General features: G+C 34.8%; 1 protein-coding gene across 3 annotated transcripts; it reads left to right on the top strand.

Moving 5' to 3' along the window:
- Window positions 1-2,494: 2,494 nt before the first annotated feature.
- Window positions 2,495-8,813, top strand: LOC148228324 (uncharacterized). Of its 3 annotated transcripts, none has more exons than XM_088199094.1 (8): window positions 2,495-2,585; window positions 3,076-3,191; window positions 3,260-4,711; window positions 4,782-4,998; window positions 7,540-7,916; window positions 7,987-8,114; window positions 8,185-8,297; window positions 8,358-8,813. In XM_088199094.1, exons 1-8 carry the CDS (start codon window positions 2,553-2,555, stop codon window positions 8,748-8,750), a joined length of 2,829 nt encoding a protein of 942 aa, XP_088055220.1. In that variant the 5' UTR covers window positions 2,495-2,552; the 3' UTR covers window positions 8,751-8,813. The 3 variants fall into 3 exon arrangements, with proteins under 3 accessions (XP_088055220.1, XP_088055218.1, XP_088055217.1); XM_088199092.1 differs by having other exon boundaries at window positions 4,779-4,998; XM_088199091.1 differs by having other exon boundaries at window positions 4,764-4,998.
- Window positions 8,814-9,079: the final 266 nt, after the last annotated feature.

Here is a 9,079-nt window from a genome sequence, read left to right as displayed (position 1 = left end):
CCAATACAGCTCGTGTCGATACAGTCGGTGTCAATACAATGGAATTTGCTGCAAGTTTTTTTACCCCAAATACAGCATGTATCCAGCTGTTTACATTATGACCAACACGCAAAGCAAATTATTATTACTTGAATATTACAAATGTTGTATGCGGACTGCGATAATCGTCATTACAAGCGAAACGAGTTGCTAATTAAAAATAGGACTGTGAATAAAATTTGCAACTATAATTAAGAATATGGTTTCTTAAGTCGCGACCCAGGTTCAATTCGAGCGGTATTTAGTGGGCCTTTAAAATATTTAAACAACAGCAACTATACTTTTAACGAAATTAAAAGTATAGTTGCTGTTGACAAATTGGCAAAACATAAAGCCTACTTCAAAGGTATTAATGAAAAAATTGAATTGAAAAGTAGTACATTAAAAGTAGAACATACAAAAAGTATAAATTGGTCGATATAATATAGAAAAATATATCTCAAAATATAATTAATGCGATTCATATTCAATAAAATAAATTCCATTTAGATTTTGTCCACATTAATATCCAGAGGGGCAAGAATTAATTCACTATTGTGAATTTAATAATTTTTGCTACAAATTTAATAAAAGCACAAAGTATGTATGTATTATTCTGGTTGAAATAAATGGCAAAGTGAAAACCAGCATTACAAAGTATTACTGCAAGTACTATAATTCCAATTAAAACAAGCTGTGAAACAAATTGCAGCCTAAATACGACTAAGGCGCTAATAGAATACCAATATTATTTTAGTTTTAATATTATTTTAACTTATTCAAATAATAGTTCTTAAGAAAATAATAATTCTTAGGAAAATAATGCAACCAATTCACTTTTTAAAGGTTGTCCCGGGCGACTAATTTGGAGGGCGGCAAAATCGTGTAAAGAAAAAATAAAATTTACAAAAAAAATAAAAGACATGAACGTGACGTACATTGTCAACACTCCGAAGGTACTTAAGAAGTTGGGCGACCCTTCGATGACATTGACAAATTACTGCATACCATTTAAAATTGCTGTAATTTGATATAAAACGTTGAATCGGATAAATATTGTCAGAAAATTGATGCAAATTATAGACTTAACGTTATACTCAGTGATTCAATCGTAAAATAATACTAAAGAGTAATTTTTAAATCGTGCTCAGATGATTGTGTAAACAAATAATTGTCGATGTAACAGAATTGGCCTCTGAAATTAACGGTAAAATCAGTTTTTTAGCACTTAAAATTTCTTTGATTATTTTATTTTTTATTATATATTGTTTTGTAATAGCCATTGAGCTCAAGGAATAGATGTAAAAAAATTGTTTGTGATAATATTTCTCTTAGTACCGTTATATTTTGCTGTCATACCTTGAGGACTCTCTCGCCTTCTCTCTTATGCCTGAATATACTTGGCGCTTTAGAACGTAAGATGATCCAGCATCGGGAGCTTCCCAAATTTTTATTCCGCATTTAAAGACGAAGATAGAGGACTACCAACTTTGATATATATATAAAGTTACCTGCAAAACAATATACATTTGACTTATTTTTTATCTAAACAAAATGTTAATATCATACTTATATTATACGGACGTTCCGTGTTTTCATTACACTCCGACGAATCTGACATATTTGTTATGAACTATAAATAATGAAAATTTGTTATTACTGTTTTTATGAAAAATAATAATTTTAAATGTATATGAAAACTACTTACTTCGTAATTGCAATAATTTTCGTTTGATCCCGATTCGAACATTTTAATTACGTCATCATTATCCGAGAAAAATTCTACACCCTTAAATTCGAGATCCGGTTTATCAGAATCAATATATCTTTCGGCCATCGCTATAAATATTATTTAAACAAAAGTTAGTGTATATTAAAATTATTTAAAGAAGTAAAAATAATAAATTTACTTGTTAAGTCGAAAAAGAATTGAAGACTCCATTTTAAAAACTAGATTTGTCCACTTTTTCGAAAATGGGTATATTGCTCTAATCGATAGTTCTTATTGCTTTACATATGCTGTACTTTCCTCAAATCTTGAAAAAATGTCGTTGTCCATCAAAACGAGCCTTAAAAATTTGCCGTTTGTCTAAAAACGAGACATGTCCAAGTACTTTTCCATAAAAACAAGTACAAGCGAATCCGTGCGAGAGTACACCGTTCGATATACCATCATTGAGACCATCGTAACTTAACAGGTTAGCCCAATGCGTCACGATGATCGAAAAAAACGTATATTTTTTTATGAGTAGGATGCATTAACGTACAGCTGTAATTCCATGCACATGTAATTAATGCGGGGTAATATTGAACAAATGTGTAATATTTAATAGTAAATGAATTATTTATTATTTTTATTAAATAAAATATTTTTAATTTAATTTTAAAATCTAAAGCATCTTTCAATTATTTTGTTACTATATAAGAAATAAAAAACACTACGTTGATATCGATTATGGTCGAAATAAACGTTGTTAGAACCTCGGTCGGGCGGCTCGAGGCGATGGCGTAGAGAAACGTCAAGAGCGGCGGAAATGTCCGGCCGCGGGCCGCCGACCGGCGCACGGGTGAGTACCTTTGCCCCCGATGACCCCCGCTCCCCGAGTCTTGTCTTCCCGAAGACTGTTCTCCTCGGGGGCCTTCGACCTCGTTTCCATCCCGCCCCCACAATATGCGCGTCTAACGTTGTGTGACGTTTTCATATTTTTCACTCTTCGTTCTGTTTCGATCCGCATTGCGCCCGTAAACATACATCAAAGTTCAATTCGAATATTTCGCCGTGACATATGTCGACATTGTAGACGTCAAACATTGATTTTTCGCCCGAAATATGGAGATATTGCACATTCGCAATATCATATACTGTTAACCCCGATATGATAAAATCAACTTTTGCGGCCTTATATTGCTGTTTAAACACACTTCGCTTTCAAAGGGTGCTATAAAATATGTTTATGCAAAAAATTGTGTCACCAATCACATATGCATTTTTCCAATATGCAAATTACTATTATCAACATGTCGTTTTGAACCATGCAATTATTTTTTTTATTATAGCCTGACCAAAGTGACTGTGGTAATATTTCATTGGACGATAACCCGTTGGTGCACGAATTAATCACGAAAGTGCTAGACGACTCCACCGATTCCGATTATAACGATGTGCCGAATTCGTAAGTCACGTTCTTTGTAAAAGTGCATACGTCTGCGATATTATATTATATAGAAAATAACATTTCAGAAAATCGTCGATAAACAAAACATCCGAAAGTGGTTCGAATTACAGTTCGTTTAAAAAATCAACATCATCATGCATGCCATCTCAGTACTATCAGATAGAGCCCGACTACAAGAACTCGTCGATGACTGGTGAAAATACACTCATGTCTTCGCTATCAAATAACATCAATTGGAATAGTTTGAACGCGCCGAGAAAAAATATGCTCGACTACCAACAATCCAACGATTATCACTCGAATAAATATTTCCAAAATGGAGAGCAATTCAACGATAATTCAAACAACTTAAATTTTGATTTGAACAATCATATGATGGACTATTCGACTCAGTCGATGGACAACACAGTTTCCGATGCCGATCTAAACCTTCTGATGTTAGCTACTCAACATGTACGCTTGAACAATTCTTATAGCATGAACAACAAGATGCCAAACATGTATCCTGACATGTTCGACGGAAATCAAAATTTGTTTTTAAACCATCAAAATCGAATGCCGGATTCTAACATGTCTCAAGCCATGAAGCATGACGATAATTCCGGATTCGATAGAAGCTTACTAGTACCGTTGGATTTGAGCGAGCCTTTGACAGTGTCGTCGATCGGAAAACAGATTGGATCTAACATGTTTCACAATTCCAACTATCCTAACGGATCGTTTAACGATCTAGATTGGAACCTTCGCTACGACATGAACAATCTGCCATTGAACATTGAAATAGAGCCCGTGAACGAGATTATTCTCAATAAAAACACACTCGACCAATCGATCCTTAACAATAATAATTACCGAGCGAATCCGTCCAAGCAGAACTATGCGGACGGAAGCTATGCGCCGTCTTTGACTAACGATCCTTCGATGTACAACGATAAGCACATGCATCATCACAATAATAAGTCCGATAACATCCACAAAAACAATCCAAATTCGCAATATCATGAAGACATGTCGATGATGATGAATCAGCACAACCACCATCATATGAATTCCCCGCGCATGAGCAAAAATCAATACGACAACTACTTGCAGCATTCGCCGGGCAACATGAACGGACATAACATGAATCACATGAATCAAAATTACGCTCCAAATAATATGAAAAGAATGCCTTCTCAATACGACTTCGTTCCGAGGTTCAACAAAAACGACAATATGTCTTGGAATCAAGGCAACGTCGACTACAACTATATGATGCAAAATTCAAATAAACCGCCTTATCCGATCCCCAACGAAATGACGTACAATTATAAAAAGATGCAAGACGGATACGGGTACAACTTTGGAAACCCGAACATGTCTCAACACATGCACTCGGAGGAGAATCGCATGAACGGTTTCGGAATACCGCCAGTGGGACTGCCGCCTTTGAACATGCCTCCGCCGCCGCCAGCTTTGGGATTGTTTCCATCGCCTTCCATGGATTCGTTTTCCCCTGGAAACATGAGGAATTCTAGGTAATATAATATATAACATATGTGGTTCATTTTGATTACGATTATATGTTAGTTTTTTTGACTTCAGAAGATCTCAAGCGTCGGCCATATTACACATTCGTTTGGATGTCTGCTATGAGCAGTGGCGTCAATTGGAACGCGAACGCAAGAAAACTGAAGCCGAGTTGGCCAGAGCCTTCCCTGGACGTATGGTGTCGTCAATTAACAACATGCCGGTTCCTAGACTGCCACTGTATCCATCGCGTGTTGATCGTCTCACTGTCGACATGCTGAGAGAACACACTAAGGTATATTTAAGATTGATTATTCGGAATACCTATCCTTTTTCTTACTACCTGCTATGAATTCAACATACATGGTTATAAACCATTTTAAAATATTAATATAATTTTCATTTTTAACAAAAAAACATTTAATGAGAATTTTCGAGAAACCTTCAAATTTCTCGAGAAAAAACATAGTTACCATAAATAAGTATTACGCATTTTCTATTGATTAAACTTATAATTGTTGATAAACATTTGCAATAATTGCTTTACGTGGTTCTAGCAATTTAAAATTTTTAATTGAATTGAATTAATTCGCTCGCATTCCACCAAATGCACAAAAGAAGCTTAGTGGTTAGAATTGAATAGTTTGATTTAAAGTTAAACCATTGTTATTTTTGTTTTTAATTAACACTTGACAGACGGGTTGTTTTTCTGCAAAAACAGGCAGTTTCTCGAAAACTTTGCGCAACACATATGTAACAAAAAAATATGAAAACTTCTGAATTAAAAATAAAAATATATCAAAAATTCTAAATTGTATTGGTATATATGTTAAAATTATTTTATCAGTGGTTTTAATGCATTTCTCAATAAAACAAATGGTTCCGAGTAAAATTTTGTTTGAACACTAAGGCCGGTTTCACACGTGCCGTAAAGATTCACCCATGCCGTGTAGTGGGGATGGTGTTGTATGGGCTAGTACCTACCATTTCAGACGTGCCGGACGAATCCATCCGGCGCCGGCCCGACGCTGCCCATACAACACCACCCCCACTACACAGCGCCGGCCCGGTGCCGGGCAAATCCATCCGGCACGTGTGAAACCGGCCTAAGGGGCACCACTGAACTATGTAAATCATATTTAAAATTATATTTCAGTCTTCCATGGGTTAAAATTTTTATATTTATAGCTTTGTCACACTTTTAGAATGATTTACGATCATATTATACAAGCATCTCCTTTTTAAACAAAGAGCTCTTTGATGGTCCCTCACATGGAAGTCAGTGGCAGCAATAAAAATAATTATGCATTGAAATATTTTCCCCAAAGTATATATATATTGATTCATGGCTGGCAGCACAAAATGCTGCTGGTAGATACTACCAAATCCGTCCTTAAAAATCAGAAGTCGTTAAAGGTAGTCACTGCCCATCCCATGGATTACCAGCAGCGGACAAAGCGAGTAGATATTACTCGACTCGTTGGTAGTGTTAACAGTAACTATAAACATCTCGTCCTTTGTTACAACTTGCTGCAAATATAAAGAAGTGTATTTACATGGAAATAATCCATACTGTGTCCAAATACTCATTCTATTAAAAAACAAAGCATTAGTAATACCCGCCAATTATTATTTCCATATACATATTAAATATTTTTATTATTTCATTATCACTTTTAATGCTTACAATGTTTGAAATTTTTTTGTTTGATTTTGAATTGTGTTTTTATTACATTACAATTAAATTACAACCTAGTTTTCATGCTTAATTTTTTTAAACATTGTTTAGTCGGCTTATCTGATAGATGTCCATTCATTCAAAGTCAACTGAATGCTTTATTGCTAAGTTTACGCTATAATATATTGTTAAATGATAATACATGCTTGCGAATTTTACGAAAAAATCCAAAGATTCAAGAGTGAACATTTTCTTTGAATATATTGAATGAAGATGTAGTAACTATTGTCATCTTCGTGTTATTTTTTTTATTTTATTTTTAAATATAATAATCAAGCAGATCAAATTTTACCTTAAGTTGCCGATATTTATGATTAATTATCTGTCTAACTATTTATGAATATTTCATGTTTCAAACAATAAGAAGTGTTTAAACAATCTTCCTTCAGGTACTTCTAAAAATATGCTGATCTTTTATTGTGTTATCTACGAGTACTAATAAAAATTATTAAGACGACTGTATACAAAAACCTTTTTAACCCATTTATTTCTGCACTTTCATTCATTCATTACAATGTCGAAAAAAATGCGGGTCTATTTTCGAAAGATTTATCTCTCTAATATTTATTTATTTCTACTCAATTTAAAATTTTAAAAATACGTAAATACTGCATATTATTCTACTTTGATATCCTACGCTGATAATTTAGCTTAATCCCCTACAATAAACATCATTTTATTATCCACTTCTGCTTTCAAGCAATATGATCATCGTCGTTTTCGTATTTCTCCGTCTCCATCAATGATTTGAGTGTAGCATTCAAGAGCAGGTAGAGATTAGCTACAATTATTGAAGTTTTGTCATGCGTCACTTAATCGTTTATTGCCAATTCGTGTTCTGTATGACACTGTTACAGAGTGTCGTCGAAGCTAAGTCCATTTTATGGAATCTTAGTGATGCAATGTACTCACGGTTATAAAAAATTCAAAGTAAATTCCTCAGTTATCCCGAGCGATTTTTTAATTTAGTTCTATCTTTGTATGCTGTCATGATGCATTGGGGTGACCTGTTAGGTCATGGCGGCAATTTTAAATCAAATAAAAATTCTAAATAAATAAAATAACAATTATCATCTAATCGTGTATTATTAAATTTAGGTGGTTACGTTAATGAACAAAATGGAATCTCTCCGAGCAGCTGCCAAAAAAGCGATCGTCATCAAAGAAGAAACTTCAAAAAATAATGCAGACGCTGGAAAAAATCAAAATAATACTACTACAAACGCCAAGCAATCGCCTGATGCTGAAAAATCAGTCGTCATCACCAAAATACTCAAGAATGATAATCGCACTGCTTCATCTACAAACAATAAAAGCGAAGGAATACCAGAATTAAAGACTCCCGTTACAGTTTTAAAGCGAGGAGAAGCTTTAGTGTCACCCGATAAACAATCTGAAAGCGACACTGCTAAATCTGACACTGATATGTCTAATGGCGAGGCTGACAAAGCACACGACGAAACCATCGATCAAATGTCAGTATTTTATTTTTACTTTATCTTGATTCGATCATGTATATTAATTATGTTTTGTTTGTGATAATAGCATATCCAACATAAATGTTACGACGTATCCTGAAGTATCGGAAGCGATGACGTTGTGGCGTGCTGCTATTGGAAAGGTTCAGAATGTGCGTTGGCAGGAGATGATCAATTCCAAAGAGGACGAGATATGTAAGTTTTTTATTTATAGTTATTGATCTAATGTAAGTAATATAAATATATTTGTTTTATTACTTTGCAGTAATTACAACTTTAGCTGAAAGCGTGAAGGTCTTATCTGGGTGTGCTAAGAAAGCTCGTTTTGCAATGTGGTGCGATCTGACTTTAACGGTTGCGTTAGCATCCAACGTGCCGGTGCGTTTATAATTTTATTATAATATTTTGAACCTACTCTAATTAAGATTAATTTTGTAGCAAAACAAGCCGAGTCCTACTACGGGACAAACTGCTGACGCGTCAAGAAATGTTGAAGCTATCAAAGCAGCAGCCGCATCAGATTCGAGCAAGGAGAATTCTGCTGAAAAGTCAAACCCTGAGGTTTCGCAACCTGCTCAAACTTCAACAACAAATGCGACTTCGGTGGCAAAGCCTAACGACGCCAACAAACCAATGTCGTATTACAACAACCGCAACTATAGACACAAAAACGGGATGTACAACCAAAACGGAATGGGGAAACCTAACCCGCCCGGGTTGTGCAACGTCAACTTCAAGAACGGCAACCAGTTCAGTCATGGCCGACACTTCAACAACATCCCCAATCACTTAAACAACAATCTCAACTTTGTGGCGTCGCCGATCAAATAAACACATTTATCTCCTCTCGTCTGTAGCGACAATGTAATTTGACGAATGATACTATGTTTGTTACCTTTTTATTTTATTTATGTGTATAATCCATGACTGATAACTCCTGAAAAGCCCATTGATACTTGTGATAACTCTCCTATCATTATAATGAAAACATATTTAAGACTTGAAATTACTATATTGAATATTTTTCATCGATACGTTCAACATGACATTGCTGTTGTGGCGGGCTGTCCAAAGTTTTGACTCAATCTTTCGTTAACTCGCTAGGCATGAGCAGCTTAATTCTTTGGGTTATGTATGTTTGATTTTTTCTCTTATTGATT

The sequence above is a fragment of the Plectrocnemia conspersa genome, unplaced genomic scaffold, assembly GCF_051122295.1.
Source record: "Plectrocnemia conspersa isolate PC_06_02 unplaced genomic scaffold, ASM5112229v1 ptg000012l, whole genome shotgun sequence".
In the NCBI taxonomy this organism is placed as follows: Eukaryota; Metazoa; Arthropoda; class Insecta; order Trichoptera; family Polycentropodidae; genus Plectrocnemia; species Plectrocnemia conspersa.
The sequence above is the reverse complement of the archived record's forward strand: the minus strand, read 5'-3'. Positions and strand labels throughout refer to the sequence as shown.

Coding starts and splice junctions, on each gene's coding strand:
- LOC148228324 (XM_088199091.1), top strand. CDS start 2,553: ATGTCCGGCCGCGGGCCGCCGACCGGCGCACGG. Junction 3,192..3,259: donor TATAACGATGTGCCGAATTC/GTAAGTCACGTT, acceptor ATAACATTTCAG/AAAATCGTCGATAAACAAAA. Junction 4,999..7,539: donor TGCTGAGAGAACACACTAAG/GTATATTTAAGA, acceptor TATTAAATTTAG/GTGGTTACGTTAATGAACAA.